The sequence below is a fragment of the Melospiza melodia genome, chromosome 6, assembly GCF_035770615.1.
Source record: "Melospiza melodia melodia isolate bMelMel2 chromosome 6, bMelMel2.pri, whole genome shotgun sequence".
Lineage (NCBI taxonomy): Eukaryota > Metazoa > Chordata > Aves > Passeriformes > Passerellidae > Melospiza > Melospiza melodia.
In genome coordinates, this window is record NC_086199.1 from 21987020 (window position 1) to 22008915 (window position 21896).

General features: G+C 40.6%; 2 protein-coding genes across 2 annotated transcripts; one reads left to right on the forward strand and one right to left on the reverse strand.

Moving 5' to 3' along the window:
* Positions 1–1088: 1088 nt before the first annotated feature.
* SNW1 (SNW domain containing 1) lies at positions 1089–17914 on the forward strand. Its single transcript, XM_063160204.1, has 14 exons — positions 1089–1217; positions 2234–2387; positions 4785–4946; positions 9032–9127; positions 9217–9323; positions 10152–10256; positions 10356–10425; positions 11211–11276; positions 12527–12643; positions 12996–13137; positions 14849–14945; positions 15780–15897; positions 16913–17076; positions 17153–17914. The coding sequence occupies exons 1-14, from the start codon at positions 1135–1137 to the stop codon at positions 17355–17357; spliced, it is 1686 nt and encodes a 561-aa protein (XP_063016274.1). The 5' UTR covers positions 1089–1134; the 3' UTR covers positions 17358–17914.
* Positions 17847–21893, reverse strand: SLIRP (SRA stem-loop interacting RNA binding protein). Its single transcript, XM_063160207.1, has 4 exons — positions 21745–21893; positions 21533–21591; positions 19745–19852; positions 17847–17971 (listed from the first exon to the last, which is right to left on the reverse strand). Exons 1-4 carry the CDS (start codon positions 21836–21838, stop codon positions 17912–17914), a joined length of 321 nt encoding a protein of 106 aa, XP_063016277.1. The 5' UTR covers positions 21839–21893; the 3' UTR covers positions 17847–17911.
* Between the last annotated feature and the right edge of the window lie 3 nt (positions 21894–21896).

The following is a 21896-nucleotide window of genomic DNA, read 5'->3' on the forward strand; positions in this document are numbered from 1 at the left end:
TGCTTAGGAAAATAATTGATAAATGGTGGGACAAAGTCTTGTATCTTTATCTTTGTATGAATTGCTCATAAGACACCCGCTATCTCAGAGAGAAGGGGAAGTCATTCATGGAGGTGGTGACAGAGCTGCTGTCATCACAATGTTAGACCAAAAGCTGATTCCCACTGGAGATGATGAGTTCAGGAATAGAGACACTGCACAGGATTGCCCTTACCTTCCTCCAAATCTCCCCAGTCCTAGAAGTTGTAGCAGATTAATTTAGCCTGAAGGAGTAGTTCACCCTTCAGATTAGGAGATGGTAGGGCAGACAAAATGACTAGAGGACTGCAAGACCGTTACTCTGCTGTATTGTATTCCTGCCTCTTATGGGATGATTTTTTAAATCTCTAATAGGCCATGTTTGTTTCTTTAGTCATTCTACCCTTTTCTTCTCTGTCTTCTCTATTTCTCTCTAGATGAACTGTGCCTGGTTCAGTGAGACTCCTCTGCCTTTGATTCCCTAGATGTGATGTAACAAAAGCAACTGTTCATTAATAACCATCTCTGGTTATATATGCTGCTATATGTTGCCACTTTAACTCAAATAGTGATTTTCCTATGTAAAGCTCCACCTAGTTCCCATGTATTACAACTCCCTGAGAAGTATTTTTCCACATTCCAAATTTAAATTGTACTCTAAAGAGTGCATCTCTTGATTTGATTTAAAGAACTCCTATGTAACATACAAATGCAAATTCAACATAGACAGCACAACTCCTTTTTAGTGCAGATGTTTTTCTATTTTAAAGCAATATTTTTGCACCACTTTAGGTCTCTTTTTCCCCCTTCACTCCCATGTCCCTGTTCAACGATTTCTAAGCAGCAGGTATCAAAATAAATTTTATTTCGATCCATTTGTTCTATATTTTCTGCTTTTTACTTGGACATATTCAGCTGGATGAACTGTGAAGTTACTGAACTTGTTGGACACTGTGTGAATAGTGCGGGGGAGCGGAATAGGATGGCAGAAGAAATAACCCGGGATATTGTAAAACTACACCTCCCATGACGCCTTGCGGCCTACCGAGAGCGCCGCGGGGGCGGCGAGGGACCTATGGAGACTACAACTCCCAGGGCACATTGCGGCTGCTGCGCATGTGCAGGTGTCACCGCCTTCCCCCTCCTCGGCGGCCCGCTGCGGAGCCGACGGCCTACGCGGTCAAGATGGCGCTCACCAGGTGGGTCGGGCGGGCCCACCCGGGCCGTGAGGGTGGTGCGACGCTCCCGGCCAGCCCGCGATTCCCCGCCGCGCTGCGGGACTCTGCCGGCGGGAGCGGCCGCGGTTAGGGAATGCGCTGAGGGGCCGCGGCCTCTCCTGGGCAGTGGGCCCGGCGGCCGGGCCGCGGCCGCAGAGAGTGCGGCGAGGCCCGGTGGGGCCTGGAGAGCCCTGGCGGGAGCGGGTGTTTGGCCCCTGGTCATGGCTCTGCTTCGTTCCTGTGTTCACTGCGGGTGGAAGGAGCTCCTCCGCCTCGCGTGGGTCCGTGGGGTTTGGTCGAGGTTTCCTCACCGTCAGGGAGGGCGAGCGGTCTTTGTTCCGTGTTGTAGTGTCTCTAGCGGGGCATGGGAGTGCAGTTCCGGTGCCTGCCCCGGAATCCCGAGTTTCTCTGGATGCGTTCTCAGTAAATTCACAAAAGGGCTGTGTAGACAAGAAGAGTTGAAAAAGGAGAAGTGAAGAAATTGGGGTTCGACTTGCCCTTGGCAGGGGGTGCCAGGCGTTGAGAGGGGAGGTCATTGTCAGATCTGTCTGTGGGTGTTTGCCTTGAGAGGAAGAAAGAGCGAATCGCTGGGACTAGAGACATAGGAACATAATATTTCTTTCTTATTCATGGTGGTGTAAGGAATACCAGTGATATGTGACATTTCTGTTGGAAAACAGGTATTGCCACTCTTCTGTTCAAGAGAGATGTGAATGTGTGTGAATTTAGCTTTTGTTTTTGTAGGAATCTTTTAGAATGCTGAGAAAGCACACATTGCAACTAATCTCAGAAGTCACCAAATCTCAGAAGATGCTCTCACATTTATGAGTGCGATGCTTAAGTTTCATAAATTGTTTCTTAATCTATAGAGAGTGATTGTTGAGAAAGTATTAACTTAGCAAGGAGCTGACTCGAGCATAGTTGAGTGTCCGTGAGTCAAGTTACTGGAATGAACTTTTTATTTCATTCTCTTTTGGTTGCTGTCCATGGATGTCCAGTTTTTTGCCAGCTCCAACCCAGCTATCCCAAGATCAGCTAGAACTAGAAGAAAGAGCAAGAGCTCAGAGATCCAGGCAGGCTGCTCTGGTCTCATCCAGAAGGGAACCTCCCCCGTATGGTTACCGGAAAGGATGGATACCACGAGTGCTGGAGGTAAATATTTGAATTGATACAGTAGTAATGTGTCTGCTAAAGGGAAAAAAAAATTCTGGAGTAGAAATAAACTCTGATCACCTTGAATATTGCTGAGAATTGTGCAAAGCCTTACAGTGTACATGATCCAGACTGCTTGATATATTCTTATGTTGGGAGAAGTTCTAATCCACCAGATTCCTTAAAACATTTGATGGTAAACAGGATGTTCCATGTCTGCTTCTGTTCAGAGATTGTTGTGTTGCAAGGTGGAAATACGTCTGTGGTCCTTAGGGTTTACAGTCTGTGAACACAAGGCTCCCCTGGGAAAGACATCCACATTTTTCCTCTGTTAGTGTTTTAAATGCACAGTCTGGATTATAGCTGAGCTAAGTGAATGTGTGTGTGTGTGTGTCAGAGAAGAGAACATTCATGTGTTCTGTTCAAAAAGATAGCTGCTATTGGGGGACAAAATTATTACAGTTGGAAGGAAACTTAAAAATTAGTCAAATATTTGTTAAGTATGTTACTGACTAGAGGGTTTTGGACAATGTTATGTGTTCTAACCCTTGCCAGTTTAATGTAATCTAAACTGGAACTGCTAAAGGTAGAAAGGAAATACAGATGTGATCTGATTACAAAACTGTGTTAGTACAGTGTCTCACTGTAAGCCAGAAAAACCTTGCAGTTTGAAGTGATCCTTGGCAGTGACTTCTGAGACCTGTTCTGATGAGTCACAAGCCAGTGCTCTTGGAACAACCATGCTGTTGAGGCTTTACTGCAGTAATTCATGTATGATCCTACATTGTTTCCAAATACAATAATTTCATCAGCTTGGAACAGCATTGCCCTCATTTATGTTCAGTGCCATTTCTGTAAGTCCAGCACTGTTCTGTGGTGATCCAGGTACTTCAAGTAGAAGTTCTAGTGGTTCATTGAAAGGAAACATTCTTATGTGGGTTCAGCATTTAGTCATATGCTGCATATGTATGATATCAAAAATTATACTTTAATTATACCCAGTGTAGGTTTACCTTCCTACACCATTGAGTATTAAAGTTAATGTTTTAGTGCTCATTCTTTCTTAATGTTAATAAAGAAAATTGTAAGAAGCCAGGTGCTGAAGGTTTGCAAAGACTTTCCAGCGCCCCTCGACCACAAATTAATACACATCCCAAAAAACCAATTAAGGGCTCCTTTCTGCTTCATAAACAAGTGCAAATTGCAGTAAATGCTTTCAAAGCATCACCTTTGTCCAGTGACCCTGGATTACCATTGCTGGAAAATACAAAACCTATTCTTATGACATTAAAGAGTTACCAAAAAAAAAAAAAAAAATTGAAGAATGACTGAATTTGGTTCTGGCTAATACCTTAGCAACTAATTGTTGAATGTGGGACAAGCAGTGGAAACTTCAGATAATGGGAACTGTGTTTCAGGGAGCATTTGCAGATGGGATAAGCACACTGTCCTTGTTTGGAAGTGTTCTGCTTGGTCATTTCCAGTCTCAGTCCACTCTGTCACAGTGGTGGTAACTGCTTGGTCACATGGTGAGCATGGAGGGAGATTGATCTGCTCAAGACACCCATTCTTATTTTTTGATCTGTTTTGTTACCAGACTCCACATAAGCCATGCCATTGCCACAGAGAAAGGAACAGATGCTCATGCTGCTTTAAGCAAATGCTTCCTCCAAGGTGTTGCATTTGAAACTAACCTGAAGTTTTTTATGAATGGTACCACTGCATCCTCTGTGCTACTGAGCCAGGATGATCTGCTTTAAAAAGCCTTTTGTTTATTAAATGCTTTTTATTTTGTTTTTTAAATGTTTTTACACCAATACATTGTAGGAGAGAGGAATAAACCATAAGAATATTGGGCTGTTGGGTGCTGGTCCAATTCTCAGTGTGTTTACACATCAAAGTAAAGGAATGTTTGACACATGTAGCACTGTAAAGCAGTGAGCTACAGGCTTTGAAAATAATGGAATTTTTTATCTTCTTCATTATGGTGTGAAAAGCAACAAATAACCAGTAGAAGTCTTCATAAAAATGCTGCTCTTGTAATTTTAGTATCCACAGTTGCTTAATTTCAGAAGGTCAGTTTTTGAAGATCTAATTAATAACTGACAGTAGAATTAAGTACTTAATTTTGTATTGTCTGTAGCATAGTATTGCCTGTAAACTCTAGTCAGTGATATCTGTTCCTACTTTGAAAATAATACTGCAAGATATCTCTCCATTTCAGTGTCTTTTAATAACTGTGAGTTCTCTCATTAATTGCTTTCTCACCAGTGAAAGAATAATGTTACTGGAGCATTCTTACCAAGTTATTTGTTGTTGAAATCAATCTGTGTTTCCATTCTATTTTGCATTTTTTTGTCTTCTGGAAATTCACTCTTTTTTTTTTTTTTTCTGTAGGATTTTGGAGATGGGGGTGCTTTCCCAGAAATTCACGTGGCCCAGTATCCATTGGATATGGGCCGAAAGAAGAAGATGTCCAATGCTTTGGCTGTTCAGGTGGATGCAGAAGGAAAGATAAAATACGATGCAATCGCTCGACAAGGACAGTCAAAGGACAAGGTAACATTTCTTCCAGTATGTCAGCTGGTATATGTACTTGGAAAAGTTGGATGTACACATTGCATATCCTTGAACTCATTGGTCTGGCATTAGCCACATGGATTATGTCCTCTTTTCTTATTTCAGAATTAAAATAATGTCAGACAGAAATTGTCATCTTCTCTGTAAGGTAATTAAAAGATAAGGTAAAAATGGGGAAAATCTCTACACAGAATTTACTTGATGGCTTAGCAGTTTTCATTTTCCAGGGAAGGCAAGAAACTGAAAACAATTCTGCTGCTTTATTTTAGCATGTAGAGAGAGGTGGCAAAAAATGGACAGAAAACAGAGGTCAGCCTTCAGAATACTGCACCTTGTGTTTTACTGATCCAGCATTTGACACTTCTGGTTGTTTTCAGTGGTTTTGGTGCTCTGTTTTTGCTATTGTTATTTAGTTGCAGCAGAAAGTATTGCCAGTGGTTATACTACAAAACTTTTGTGCTGAATTCAGAGATAGCAAGATTCTTAGGGAGTTTTTTAGGGGAAACTTCAACTTCCTGTATCCAGTACCTTTCTAAAACCAAGAGGTGACACTTGGGGTCCTAAATAGTTTTGAGGAGATCAAGTGCTTGGCTCTCAAAGTTTGCTTTAAGAAGTATTTACACCTGCCTTTCCAAGTGTAACCAAGTGGGCTCTGTGGACTTTAATTCTCTAAAGCAGGTGTTGGGGGCTGGAAAACTGCTGAGGCCTGATGAAGTGTGTGACCAGCTGCCTCTTCCAGCAAGCATCTTCTGTAAAGAAAGTCTAAACAGTGTTTAGACTGTGGTCAGCTTAGTGGCCTCATCTGGACTCATTCCAACAGGTCAAGGTTGTTGTTGTGTTTGGGCCTCAGAACTGGATGCATCACACCAGCTCAGGTCTCACCAGAGCAAAGTAGAGGGGCAGAATCAGCTCCCTCAATCTGCTGGCCATGCTGCTTTTGATGTAGCTCAGGATAAAATTGACTTTCTGTGCTGCAACAGCTGTTTGGAACAATTTCACTGGAAGCAGCAGAACTACTATTGCTTGTTTTGATTTGCTTTGCAAGAGAAAGTATTGCCAGATATGTCATAGGGAGTGGTTCTTCAGTGATCTGTGTTGAATTGAATAATATGGAATATTTTCTCTTAAGAGCTTCTGATAGTACAGTGTCAGTAGGATTAGATGCAGAAGTTTCATTTTCCAGAGAGCTGCAGCCATAATTCAATATTTCTTCAATTTTAATACTTAGGGCTAAAAGAAACAGATACTTAGCAGCCTGCCAGAAATGAGATGAAGTTTATGAACCTATTCTAGGAGCTACTTGTTTGATCTGAGTTAGAAAGCAAATTTTGTTCTTGCTGCAGCTTATGGATTTTTTGAAGTTGAATTCAGTATTCTGCCTTCTGTGTAGATGCAGCAGTTCCATCACGCAGCCCCTATCTCGAGATGACTTGTCAGCAGTTTCTGGTATTGCAGTCCTTCATCTCCCTTGCATCTGTTCCCTTAGGTATTTTAAAAATAGTGGCTTCAGAGTGTTTTCCTTGAAAAATACTGACATCAATGGGATAGTCTGACAATCTTCCTGTTTGGGGTTGGCAGAAAGTCTGCTAGACATGAAATGCTGGATAACATTGACAGGCCTGGATGCATGACCTCATGGATCTGCGGATGGAGTTCCATCTGCTTGTCTAAGTTAAGGATTTCTAGCCTAGCTGTGTGGTTGGTTCTTGTGCTGCTGTCAATTCTTTCAATACTTTCTGTACTTACATTACTAAAAGCCAGGCTAAACTAATGCATTAATAGTGATATATTGTGATGAGACTGGAGCTGTTCCTTTATTAGGAAAATAAGAACATATAATTGCATCCTGTGTTTTTATGAAGATAGAAGAAAGAGTATGGAAATCAAGGAATGGAACTGTTAGGTCCCTTACTTTTTTCCCGCAAGAATAACTTTATATGCTCTAGTTTGATTTCTTCTTCATGGCCTAAAGCTGTGGCTTATTTATTAAAGGAGAAAAAAAACCAATCATGAAGCTTATTTACAGGTTTTATTACCAAGGTTGTAAACTCAATCAAAACATTTACAAGAGAGTAGTTCCATTGTTGAAGGAGGTCCTGTCAGAGGTATGGCACAGGTCAAGAGAAGATTAATCTAACTCAAAAAATCAAAAGTGTTACTTACTTGCAACTTATTTGCCTTTGTGGCAGAGCTTGGTTTGAGAGTTTGTTACCAGTTTTTCTGGTGTGTGTACCAGGCTTGCAACCAGGTAATCTTCACGACTTCTTAAATTTTATGTACTTCATATGGAGAAACCATTCTTTGACAAGGAGGGCATTCATGCTGCATTGCTTGATAGTAAATTCTTGATGTACATACAGGATTGATGAGCACTGTGCAGGGCTGGTTGAGATATATAGAACAAAATATGTTGAGGATTTCTGTGTAGCGAATCAAGACATTTGCATCTATCAAGTGCCTCGTGAAACTCTGAATGTGATTGATGCCTAAACCCTGCCATGTGGTACAGTATCTTAGCTGTTAGGTAATATTATTCTCTTTCTGACTGTAGTGGCATGCAGATTTCTAATTGCTGCCTGTTAAGGCTGCCCCAGCCAGGGAATCATGTAATTGTAGCAAAACTTGAGGTTTTTCTTTCTGCCTAGAAGGAGATTTTGCTTTTCAGTAGCAATCAGAGTGATTGCTCAGGCTCATGCTTCCTTTCAAATTTTGTAAATTGAAAAATGGTAGTGGATGGGCACAATACAATATCAAACAATCCCAGTCTCTTCTTTAGCTTAGATGAATGAAATATCTCAACATAATTCATAAAACAAGATAAATGTCTAGAAGAACAACAAAAATAAATGCAAATTCATTATCTACCTGTTTTTATCACTTCAGAAAAAGACTGCAATTAAAACGTGCAAGTGTATAAAGTTTTTGGTGGCGACAGAAATATTTATATTTTCAGGATAGTTTAAGCTATATTATATATTTCTTCCATAATAAAGCTTCTTGCTATTTCCATACAATACTTCAGAGTTTAAATAGTTAACATAGATCATTTATACCTCAGTGTCAAGTAGTTTTTAGATCACTCTTGGACCACCACAGGGAGTAGCTTTTTTAATTTTCTATATTTTTGTCTTTTGGGATGCTCTACAGATCCTTCAGCATACTTTGTTTTTCATATTCTTCTTCAGCAAGACACTTGGACTTACAAGTTAATTACCTACGAGGAACATTTCTCTTCAAATGTCCTTCATTCAGGATCTGAGAAGCTAGAATATTATTGATACTAATTCAAATGATTAAATTTTAGAAGTGAAGGCTGAGAAGTAGAACATGGCTGTCATGTGGTTAATTAATGCTGATGCTAAAGGTTAATTTTGTAGTTGGACATGTACTGTATAATGAACTTGAGATAATAGTTCCTGACTTTTAACCCTTTAAACTAAAACTTCCTATTTGTTGGATACATCTGAAGTATTAATGTAATACAATACATTTTTCCCTGAGGCCATCTAATAGCATTTTTCCCCTGTGTTTAAAATTGGGACTCTGGAGCTGCCAGGAGCTAGCTGCAGGTTGTGTGAAAACTCAAGTACCTGTATAAGGGAAAGTGTCAAGACCAGATTTCTCAAGTATTTATTTTTTCAAGAAAACAATAAACATAACGAAATGAAAAAATACAGATTGTGGAAAATACTTGTATCAAATTCTTGAGTTATCCTTGAAAACAGAAGTAAAAACATGCAGGATTTTATCAGTTTGGGATCCTTAAAAAAGGAAAATATTAGGAATGGGAAGCAGGAAACTGCTGTCTAATGCCAGTTCTGAGAGCAACTTACACAATTATATTTATCAGATTGCTTTGTTTCTTCAATTACTCCGTTTGTAAAATGGGGTCCAGAGTATATATGTAAACAGGTCTTCTAATTGAGCAATATGTAATCCTAATGCATTTATAGCTGTATATTCATTTTAATTACCCAGAGTATAGCCTAAGCCTGAAACATTTCCTTTGATATATGTACATTTATTCCTGTTCACCAGCACTAGTAGAATCTGATGTCTTCCAGGTCATTTACAGCAAGTACACAGATCTTGTGCCAAAAGAGGTCATGAATGTGGATGATCCTGAACTGCAGAGACCAGATGAGGAGGCAATTAGAGAGGTATTGTATGCACTGATGTGCCTAGTTAGCAGGAGTATGCTTTATGTCTTGTAATGGGATGAGATGAACACTGTGGTTTTTTTCTTCAGATAACAGAGAAGACAAGAGCAGCCTTGGAGAAATCAGTCTCCCAAAAGGTTGCAGCAGCCATGCCAGTTCGAGCTGCTGACAAGCTAGCTCCTGCACAGTACATTCGGTATGTAGTGCTGGTGTTGCTGTAGGATGGTGTGATACACAAAATGGATTAAAATTGGCACATTTGTTGAATTTCTGAGAGCAGAAATTCCTCTTGAATTCTGTTCTTCTGTAAGGAATATGAAACTGGCTTCTGTATTTTGAATTAGCCCACTAATGATCACCTAGTTTGAAGTGCGTAGAAATATGTCTTTAACATGTCATGAGTTATGGCACTCTGGAGGTGTTATTGTTTTAGCAGAAAACCACAGATTTGCCAGGGGTCACTATTAATGATGCTGCTCTGAAAGCAAAGTATTTACTGCAAGTTTCAAGCCCACAACAAGACATGTAACAAAGTTCTTCCTTCACAGAAAATGAGTAGTTGAAAGCAATGGAATTATGGGGAGGCTGATACTTATGATGATTTTCTGTTTCAAACACAGAAAAATTTCATGACAGTGTTACACTTGGCTTGAAGTTAATTCTGAAAAAAGGCATTAAGAGGTTCTTAATGAACAGTAAGAAAACACCAGGGCTTCACAGACATAGGTAGGGAGTATTGTGACAAGCTATGTGTACTGTACTTGTTTTTCTTCTATTTCAGAGTCTAGGTTGGAACAGGAGAATATAGCCCTGAAGAAAAGTTGCATTCTGTCTGGTGTAACTGAGTCTGCACTCGGTGCAGTGTCATCTGTGCAGTTACCTGCTGCTGACACGGATAGTGGGGTAGTCTTAAACTCTTGTGGGTAAAATGAAACCACAGCTAGAGCAGTGAACAGAGTGAAAATGGAGGTGGGAAAGGAATATCTAGCTGTGTGCAGAGAGCTGAGCACTTTGTTTTGTTCAGGTACACACCATCTCAGCAAGGAGTTGCATTCAACTCTGGAGCAAAACAGAGAGTTATTCGGATGGTGGAAATGCAGAAGGACCCTATGGAGCCTCCAAGATTCAAGTAAGTATTCATGGCTTGTTCAGGGCAAATAGAAGATTCTGAAGTGTATTTCTGTGCAGCGTGCTGCCTGTAATTGTAATTGTTTTCTTAATTGCTCAGAATTAACAAGAAGATTCCACGAGGACCACCATCTCCTCCAGCACCTGTAATGCACTCTCCAAGTAGAAAGGTATGAAATGCCATAGCTGTTCTCACTTTTGAATGCTTAGGTGGGTCCACAAATTCTTCTTCAATCTAGTTCATTTCTGTGTACCTTCTCATTACTGACCTTCTGATGTGAAGTGATAAACTTGGTGCCCAGTGCAGTCTTTTTGTTTGTTGTTTTCTTTTTTTCATTTGGACAGTTCTTAAAGTAGTTGTCTTTTCATTTATCTTGTCAAAGGTTGAGTAGATGTCTCATATATTTTATGCAGGGATGCATTGCTGAATTTGTTCATGGCATGAATGAGTTGACCAAGGCTTAGCCTGGTACTCTTATGTTGCCTTTAGACAACACTGTTAAGCTAATCCTTAATAACATTGACTTGTGTCATTAAGGATTAGCTCCTTCTGAGAGATGAGTGTAGTGATGGTTCATCAGTTTGGTACAACTTGAATAGCTGCTAAACATGTGGATGTTAACAAGCTGGCTGTGAGTTACAGCCTGTGTGACGGAAGCTTAAGAGGATGCTGAAGAGCTGTCAGGACTTTATTCAGTGCTGGCAAAGACAGAGTGTAAAAATCAATCCCATGGCAGAGGGTTTGGAACCAGCTGATCTCTAAGGTCCATTCCAATCAAACCATTCCTTGATTCTGTAATCTTACTGCTGCTAAGAGGAGCTGGGGTTTTGTTGTGGAGTTCTGAACTTTCTACTCTAACTCATTTCAATAGTTTCATAGCTGGCTTTGAGAAAGAAAACAATATTTTCTTTTACTATAAATCTGAAGATGACTTTACTTATTCTCTTATATCAGATGACTGTGAAGGAGCAGCAAGAGTGGAAGATTCCTCCATGCATTTCAAACTGGAAAAATGCAAAGGTAATTAAGTTGTCATAAATTTGTTTTTCTAATTCCGCATCCTGATGGGAAACTTAAGTGAATGATTTAAGCTTGAATAATACTGCTGTTAAACATCTAGAGTTAGGCAAACCAGCTGCTTCCAGCATGGAAAACACATGATGATACAGTTCATTTTTCTTCAATTTGCCATATAAAGGTTGTCCAATTGAGAGTATAGAACTGAGGGTGAATATATTACTTCATGCCAGAGATTATACATTTTGAGAGGAAAAATTTTTATTAGTTAAAATCCCCATAATAGTGCAGTCCAAAGTCAAAATCTCTCAAGGTCACAAAGTAAAGCCATCTGAGAGACCCAAGGATGTTTCTTTTTAATATTGCAGTCCATATTTCTGGGAAGTTTTCCTTGTTGCATTCTTTCATGAATTAATTCTTTTGGCTAGTCAGCTAGCTATTTTTGTTCCTTGTGTGAGTAGGTATGTCCTGTCCCTTTGATTTTTATCAGTTATTAAGTTTATGTTCCTAGAGAGGGGAGAATTTATTTGCTGCAGTAACTAGTCTGATCAGTCTGAAATGTACTAAACTGTTGTCCTGAGACAGCCTCTTCAAATGGAGGAAGGAAAAGCTATATGTTTGGATGTCATTTTTTTTCTACCCCAACACAGCTGTCTAACTGGGACTGATGCTAATTAGGAGATCAAATTTTAGGTTACAGATGCTAAAACCAAAGCAAAAATTTTGTAGAGCTCACTAAAAAATCTTTAAATATAATCTATAAATAATTTTGAGTTTTAGCTTTGGAAAACGAAATTGGTGTTTAGTGTGTCTTACTTTTGCTGGCTGCCTTGTCCCTTACTTTCTCATTTTGAATCAGCTAATCCCTTAACAGGTATGAAAACAGTTTAGGTAAAACAATTTTTAGGCAAAAAATTCTAAAACAGCTTAGAGTGGAGAAGCTATTATCTGTAATTCTTAACACTAAGCAAAAAGTGGACCTTATCACTTGAAAACTGTCCTTTGTCCTAAGATGAACCTTGAAGGGAAGCTGTGATTGGGATTTGGTGGGCGGGTGGAATTGGAGTGAAGCTTTGTATTTATTTCCTGGCAAGAATTTGAAGTACATATGAAAAGGAGATCCATTGAGGCATAATAATGATGGGCTGTGAATTTTGTATGTGTTTTTGTTTTCTTACCCAATGAATACAATAATGCTTGATGTTACAAATACTGTTTCTGTGATTAACTGTGCCTCTCTGTTCCCACTGTAGGGTTACACCATTCCATTAGATAAGCGTCTGGCTGCAGATGGCAGAGGATTGCAGACCGTTCATATTAATGAAAACTTTGCCAAACTTGCTGAGGCCCTCTATATTGCTGACAGAAAGGTCAGGTAGTTCTTCACACTGTTTTGTTCCATACAGTTTTACCATCTTTGTATGTTAATTTCCTTCAGAAAATCAGCTGTGAATAGGCTTTAGCTTTTCGATTTGTCCTGCTTCTTTGCTAACGTAAGACTTAAGGCCTTATCCCCACTATCTCTGAATCATGGGCTCAGCGTGGGTTCAGTTATTGGAAGTCATGGGTCTTGTGTCTCAGCTCTAACTGCTGTGGCTGATGGGCTTTAAGCTTCCTGATTTTGGCTTCATTTCTGTCCTGTTTACTGGCTAACTGCGACAGATCTGCGTGTACCCCGTGTGCTACGCTTTCTGTATTTTTAACCGTGTCTCTTTTGTGCAGGCTCGGGAGGCAGTAGAGATGCGTGCCCAGGTGGAGAGGAAGATGGCTCAGAAAGAAAAGGAGAAACATGAGGAAAAGCTCAGAGAAATGGCTCAGAAAGCCAGGGAGAGAAGAGCAGGGATCAAAACCCATGTTGAAAAAGGTACTGTTCTTTATCATTAAGACACTATGGCTTTTTTAGTATTCATAAGTGTGGGTTTGGAGTAATAATCTGAGAATTTGAAATATCTAAATTTAGGTGGAACGTCTAAGTATGACATCAGTTCATGTCTTTATTGGTTAATTCACTGCCTGGTTTGATGGGATGCAGGTTTGAACCTCACATCAGTATGTTTGTGTATATAGGTTTAGGACACTGAGAATTTTGAAGTTAATAATGCATCAGTGCAGGTGATGGCTTTCATAGACAGTTCTAAACTAATATTTTTAAGCTTATTGCAAATGAAGGGCAGATTTTTCTAGAAGAATGAAACCATCTTTAAGTTATCAAAGGTAATATTGCAGTGCAATGTTCTCACTCTTGCACTGTTGTAACTGATCTTGCAGAGCTGCAATTTTGTTGGCTAGTAGGCCCCAAAAAACCCCACAGCCAACCTAACTAAATTGTCTCCATTGTGCTAAGTCTTCCATTCTGATGGAAATTACACTTCAAAGATCAAGATTAGGAACTTCAGAGAGCAGTTACAATCTCTTCAGAAGATGGAGGGATATGGTCATATAATGCCAAATCCTGCTGCTGGGATGTACTGACCTCTTACCAAAAGGCTGGGAGCTGGCCAGCTGGGGAGCCACTCTGTTGGAAAGGACCCAGGAGTTGTAGTGGACAGTATGCTGAATATAAGCCAGTAATGTGCAGATGCAGCTTTGTGTTTCCTTAACAGTAATGCTAAGGGCATACAAAGCTGCATCTGCAGTAGTGTAACCAGTAAGTCAAAGGAAGTAATAATTTCCTTTTAGTGGTGACCTGTTAGACATCATCTGGAGTACCTTGTACAGTTATGGGCCTCCGGGTACAAGAAAGACATTGACAAATGGGAGTCAGTTCAGTGCAAGGGCATCAGAATGGTCATGGAGCTCGAGTAACTGCCTGTTCAGGAGATGCTGAGAGAATAAGGCTTGTTCTGCTAGGAGATGATGTGCCATTGGGGCCAGATAATGGGAAGGTTACCCAGCAGATCATATCACAGTGATCCCTAAATGATTATCAGAGGGCTTCACCAAGTTGCACAGTGGAAGAATGAGACAGTGGTCAAGAGTTGAAGCAGGAGGTTTCAGCTGTGTGTCAGGAGAAAGATTTTCATCATGAGGACAAACAGCAATGGAACAGGTTGCCTAGGAAATCTGTCAGTCTCTATCCTTGCAGGTTTTCCTCACCTGAGTGGGAAAAAACTCTGACCAACCTGGTTTGAATTCAGCATTGGTAGCAGGTTTTGAATTAGACTCTCTTCCAACCTGAGTGTGTCAGGTTGCATCACATAATGTTGCATCACATAATGTTCTTCAAAACACTTAAATCCCTGCACGTTTCAATGATACTTTTATGCTTAGAGTTATGATACAATGATCTGTAAATGTTTTAGGACATTAATTCCTAGACAGACAATTATTCTAAGCTCTTGAAAGATAGAAGAACATAGTTGTTAGGATGTCTGCTTTGACTTACCAAGAACAGTCACTTGCTTGGGGCATAAGAAAGCCGTAGTGTTCGTGTGTTCAGTTTATTTCAAGTGGAACATTTTAAATAGTGCTAAGGGTCACCACTCTTCTGTAAAATAATACTGTGCCAATGTTTGTGGCATAATTAATTCAAACCTCAAATATTTGTCTATAATGAGCAATCTTTACTTGTTCAGAGGATGGAGAAGCTAGAGAAAGAGATGAAATCAGACATGACAGGCGCAAAGAGAGGCAGCATGACAGAAATCTTTCCCGGGCAGCCCCTGATAAAAGGTGAGTCACAAGAAAAAGCTGCTTTATTCCTGTACTGGCACTGGCTTCCCCACTAGGGAACCTATTACTGGCCTTCCCTTTTTTTGATATAAGTGCCTGAGTTCTATGTATCTCATGGAGATAGTGACTGGTATGAAGCACAGTTTGTTCATTATATGAAAAGGCATTACTGTGTTAAAATACTGTAGTACTTTCTTGAAAATGTAGAATTTTCCACATGAATGGGAAAGAGGGGTGTGCTGTGTTGGTTTTGGGCAGGTTTTTCTTCAGTGGGACTTCAGGTTTAATGTTTTATGTTCAGAATTAATTAACATGTTGAGAGCAAAGATTGAAACCTGAATCTTCTAATTTTGGTGAGACTAGAGTTATCAATAGTGGCTTTGTTTCTTGAAGCTGTTCATTTTAAGTAAGCTTAGATTTATGGAGGTAGGCTGGAGTATCTTATTAGCTGAAGTCACTGAGATTTTTGAGTGCAAATGGTTTCTGGATGCTTAACATCTCTAGTATGTTGAAATTGGATTGCTCGGCCTTTCCAGAATATAACTACACTAATTCTTGCAAAAAATAAATATGACATTTTAGACCAAGTCAGCTTGATGTGAATTGCAGATAGTGGAAAGCAAATTTAAATGTCATGCCCAGCTGAACATAATTTTTCCAAATGTTTCCTTTGCCAGGAGACAAATTTTAAATGTTACCTAGTAAGGAAGAACAACAGTCAAAATCTGGCTTCTGAGGCAAATTGTTAGCGGGGAATACAGGATCAGGTTGCAATTGAGTGTGTCAACAAGTATGGTTTACTGGCCTCATAAAACTTTCAATTTTTTAATTCAGGTCAAAGCTGCAAAGAAATGAGAACAGAGATATCAGTGAAGTTATTGCCCTGGGGGTACCAAACCCCAGGCCATCCAATGAAATCCAATATGACCAGAGGCTGTTCAACCAGAGCAAGGTAAAACACCTTTTCTTTTCATAGAAAGCTGTGTAGCTTTCAATGAGAACATGCTCATCATTCCTTTGTGGGTACAGACAGAATAATAAAGAGAGGCTGTTCTCATGGTTGTTGTGGATACATTCAGAAAAAAATTCTTTACATAACTGCTTAGAAAACTATTGATTTCCTTTATCAAGAGCCTATGCAAAAAAAAATTAAATTTATAGCTGGATTAAAGTGTTTTTGTTGTGATTTTTCTCCCCACTGGGGAGTGGGGAGAAAAACTATTTTGCCTTCAAGCTGCAGTGACCTCATTTTCTTCTCTTGTACAAATGTACTGACTGAATAGGAAATCTGCTTTCAGAGAGGACCAAGTAAATACTTTTTATTCCCATTACTGCTTGTGTTGATACTTCTGAAGATACAGAGTTAACAGCAACATTTATTTTCCCTGAATTTTATACTATTCAGAGATGACAAAATAGATTGGGCTTCAGCAAATCCCTCAATAGACCTGCAGTTGTCAATCACTCTTCTTCATGTCTCCAGTGAAAGACTTGCAGGCAAGGAGGGAAAGCTGATGAACCAAAAATGAACAAGCAGATACTTACACTTTCAGAGTTCATATAAGCCTCTGTGCGATTTGGATCAGTCAGCTTAAATCATGTTTTCCAGAAATTCTGAATAATACCCATTTCTGTATGGCTGTACTCAGCTATTACAGACAGCTGCACTTGCAGGGCAGACTGAAATGATCCATTATTCTGAAATGCGGATGGCTTGTGATCCTTCCTGTTGCTATTTGGAAGAGTAGGACTGAGGCCTGTAATGTGATGTTCTCTGGACTTAATCCCAGACCCAAACCCACTCACATCCTCATCAAGTGCTTGGGCTCATTTGAAATCAATTGTAAATCACGCCATGTCATCTTTGTGTAACTGTGTAACATCATCAATGTATTTTGTTGATAAAGTAAGTTAGCTGACATTTTATCGATTTAACAGAACTTGTGCTGTTCTGCTGTTCCTCACAGGGTATGGATAGTGGCTTTGCTGGAGGAGAGGATGAAATTTATAATGTTTATGACCAGCCTTGGAGAAGTGGCAAGGATATGGCCCAAAACATCTACAGGCCAAGTAAAAATCTGGATAAGGATATGTATGGTGATGATCTAGAGGCTCGAATAAAGACCAACAGGTAAGGAAATAAATTTAAGAAGTATTCTTAATTAGTACTTTGAAGATAGTCAACTGAGTATCATCTTCTCCTACAGGTTTGTTCCTGACAAAGAGTTTTCTAACTCGGATCGTAACACCAGAGGCAGGGGCAGAGATGGACCAGTTCAATTTGAGGAGGATCCATTTGGTTTGGACAAGTTTCTGGAGGAAGCCAAGCAACACGGTGGCTCTAAACGGCCATCAGACAGCAGCCGCCCTAAGGAACATGAGCACGAGAGCAAGAAGAGGAGGAAGGACTGAATGCCTCTGCTCCTTGAGAGGTAGGGAAATGGACTGCAAGCTTGGACTTCATGCAAAAGGGGTTTTAATATTGAGTGTACAGGAGGATGGCATTGTATCACAGCAGTTCACAGCTCTGGCCGTGTGGATACATACACACACTAACTCTTCTACATGGGACAGCTACCTGAAGAGAGAGAAGACATGGAGACCACTTTGAAACATTTCATAAGGAAATTAATTATTCTTTAGCAAGTTCTGACTTTGCTGATTCCCCACTGCTCAGCACCTCAGGGTAAGAATGTAGCCTCCTTCCTTCAGCTTTAGTTTTTGTAGGTAGCTAAAGCTTTGACTTCATCTGTTAAGAGCTTTCCTGCTGTATATAATGATCATCTTATGCTGTAACAGATGCTGGGGTGTCAATAATTCAGTATTTTAGTGTGGCTATACAGTTTTTTGAACAAGGGAGGGGAAACAGCTGGATTCTGTTTTAAAACGAGTACTCATTCATAGTTTCTCAGTAATCTTTATTTTAGTTTCTTTACATTTAGTGAAATAAAGCCTCCTTCCACCACTCACTCACTCTGACTCCTTCTTTGACTGCGTCTTCTACGGACCTGCTGTTTGAGAGCGAGCTGAAAACAATGGAAATTAATTAAATTAGCTAGGCAAGAAAGTTTGTTATTTTCTGATAACCCAGAACATTGATACAGGAAGCAGAAGATACATTTATAACCAATTCAGTTTCATAACCCCCAGCCAGGGCTTTCCTGACACAAAAGTTGAATGTATATCCACAGCAATTGCTAGTTGTACCAGCAAAATGCATCTTAAAAGCTTGTGCTTTCAACTGGAATTAATAAAAAGTAACTGTCTAAAGCTAGCCTAGAAAAATTGGGAAAAGTGCTCATGTAATCTAGAGCAGCCTGCATTTTCTAAGAAATGAAAATAACTACAGCTTACTTTCTGCTTTTTATTTCACTATAAAGAAGCCTCTTAGCATGCACCTCTTGTGAGAGTATAGTCTTTGAAGCCTAGGCAGTTAAATGCATGTGGCTAAGCTTACAGATTCAAGAACAAAAAGCAGCAAAATTTTCTAGGAAATTGCCACTAAATACTATGTTATTTCTAGTACCTAATTTGGTAATTGCAAACAGATATCCAATTTCAACACAATTTATGAAGGACCAACCTACTGCCAATCTAATCACAGTTTAAGGAGTCTTAATTTCTGCTCCCATTTTTGTACCAGGTGGAACTTGCAGGTTGGTTCTTCTTGGGAATAGGTACTGAAGTAACCACAAACAGTGATGACTTGGGCAGTAATATGAACCATGGCAAGTGAAATACTTTACCACAATCAAAATACTGCATCACTGAAGTGTATCATCAATTCCTTTTACTATCTCCTAGCATTTGAAGTCTCAAAATAAGAAATTAGTTGTCAAAAGGATATTGAAGAATTCTTATTAATTAATCAAAGGCTTGAACTGATTATGTGTGATACACCAGCCTGCCTGTTGCTCATGGTTTCACTCTCTACTGCACCATCTGAGGAGTTTTATCAGCTGAAGCACATGTAAGTGTGTAAGAAAATCCCCCATTTAGGGAACATACCAGATGCCAGGTTCTAATTGTTTTGATACGAGAGCTGTTAATAAAATGGCTTTGGGCAGCCCATTGACTCACTGTTATTTATTCCTTATCTGTCAGTACCACTGCACACTAAATGTTGAGAAAGTGGTGAGATGGCTTTGCTGTGTTTCTGTGCTGGAGTGGAGCTGGAGGATACAGTTGTCTGGCTCCAGCTGACCAGTCAAGGACAGACACTTTTGTATGTGTAGTAGATGTGTACACTGGCTCGATGCCATACATTAATGCACTGAGATTGCCAAACTGTTTTATTTTTTGTGTTACTAACATTTAAAATCTTAAAGATGGAGAGAACAAGACCCTACACTAAAGCAATTTTAGAGTTGTCTTGAACACATGAAAGCAAGCAGCTGATTTCTCCTGTATGAAATGACAGCTGGAGAAAACATAAATTTCACTGAAATTCAAAGCTTAGCATCACTTTCTTTATCATGTTCCCCCTGCCACTCAACATCTGGATCAGATGTTGGAACCCACCTGCAGAAACCTGCATTACAAACTGCAAACTAGTTGCACAGCACATCCCAACCAGTTTTACTGCATTCACATTACTTTAGCATAGCAGGAGTTTTTGGTCTCTTGAGTGTGATCTCTCTGGTATCTCTATGATCTTGACCCCTAACAACTCAGGTTGAGAGGAGAGAATAAACAGAAGTGGTAATGATTTACAAAACATTAAAAGCACACTGAGTGACTAAGATTCTTAACTACACTTCGAAAGAATATAATAGGTAATAAAGGAATTAGCACGTTACCTTGGAACCTTCAAGAATGTGGGGGTCCTTCTGTAACACATTCTGAACTTCTTCTGGAGTTGAGAATTTAATCCAGCAATAACGTCTGTGAAAGCCTGTATCTTTGTTCTAATTACCAGGTAAAAAAAACCAAAATGCAATTACTACAGGAAATATTCACATAGGCTGTTAAAAACTTTCTACAGATATTGCATTTAAAGATTCAGAAATTGTCAGAGGAATTGGCACACTTGCTGTTTCAGGAGCCTTTTTCACACTAAGACATTTGGTGTCAGTGATAGTGTGAGGGGTCTAGCACAGGCTGTTCTACATGCCTCTCAATTTGAATCTAGCAATAATAACAAAAAATCACGATCTTAAGATACAGTTGAAGCCTAGAATAATGTATAGACAGTAGTTTCTAACTGCAGTATTTATCTACTAATAAGCCAGTCACAACAGAACTGACATTTAAATGGCCACAGTACTTGAACAACATTCAGCAAGATAAAGCAGCTGCTTAAGACACTACAAAAGCAGAGTGCCATTCAGAATGACAAGCACTAACTGCACTGAAAAGAAAAGCGTTACTTTTAGAAATAATGTGCCAGTCAGAAAAGACAGTTGTCAATAAACGGGTGATAATGAGAAAAAGCCAGGTGTATCCAAGTGCCTTCTGTCCCTACTTGGATCCCACTCCGAGTTCACAACAGCTCAGCCATTCTCATCATCAGGCATAAGTGGCAGCACTTCCAAACCACCTACAAGGTACTGCCTGGTTTCAGTACCACAGTGATGTCTAAATTAGGCTGTCCTGCACTGGTGATTTTTGTACCTCCGGGTTTTAAGCAGTAATGAAACTCCTCAAGTATTCACTGAATGTGAATGTACACACATGCATCACTTGAACCTGTGATGGAGGTAAGTTTGTGGTAAGCTACCAGACTTCGCAACAAAACAATGCAGTCTGACCTGGGCTTGAGGGAAAATATGATAGGCAGGCACATAAGCTTCAAGTGTTCAAAACAACCAGCCTGTTTCAAACTTTCTCCATTGCCAAACTAATCCTCAACACAGAGTGAACCCATCAGCTCACTAACTGACGTTCACTACCCACTGAGCTTAATTTAACAGGATTACTTCAAGTGGAGAAACAAGCAGACAGAACCTTTACACTTCAAGCAATGCCTGCAATTTACCTGCAAAGGAACACTTTTTTTGACCGTTCATCTTTTAAAAAATGCACTAGATAATACAATCCCCGATCTATACACTCAGAAGATAAGCAGCCTAAACGACAAAGGCACTGGCAGCACCCCGCAGAGGTTATGGGTTTTGTGTTAGCCCTGCACTCTGGACGGGGTCTTAATCCACAGCAGGAAAAGACGGTAGGTTCATACCCACATCTTTAGTTTTTGGCCAGTGAGACCAGGTACACAAAATGTCTGAAAAATGTCAACACGATTATAGAGAAGCTCAAAGCACTTAGATTAATTATTCAGAAATGGCAGCATCAACAGGATGCTGAAGGATGTACTTTGAAAAGCTCTTTGAAAGCCAACGGAAACCACTAAGCTTCAATGAGGCCGAGCGCTGGCAGACAAGTAGTGGCACTCCTGGAAGAAGGAGCTAAGGGTAGAGAGCCCTGAAAACCTCACTAGAGTTCAAGATGAGGGGTCCAGACTGCAGCTCCAAGGAAGCGGGGGAGCTGCTTCGGGGCAAGGCCTCAGCCGCAGGAGCAGCCGGCGGCTCTTCCCCGCCTCGCCGAGAAGACACGAAGTGCGGCGCGGAGGACGCGCGGGTACTCACGAAAGGCAGCTGGCACCTCTGCACCGACCCGAACTGGGAGAAGTACTCCTTCAGCTCCTCTGTGGGAAAACGCACCAGGTTACCCGGGCCCGGCGCCTCCGCGCAGCCGCGCCGCCCTGGCCCACGCCGGCTTGTGGCGGCACACGCGGCGAGGCCGCCCAACCCCGCCGGCCCCAGCAGCGGCGAGGGATGGGAGGGGGGCGCACACTCACTGCTCGACACCGTCCAGGGAATCTCAGCCACGAAGATGTCGAAGAGCCGCCGGGAGCGGCGCCCGACCGTCCGCACCGCACTGGCCGCCGCCATGTCGGGACTGCGGTGAGAGGGAGGGACGGAGAGAGGGAGGGGCGGCCCCGCCCCGGCC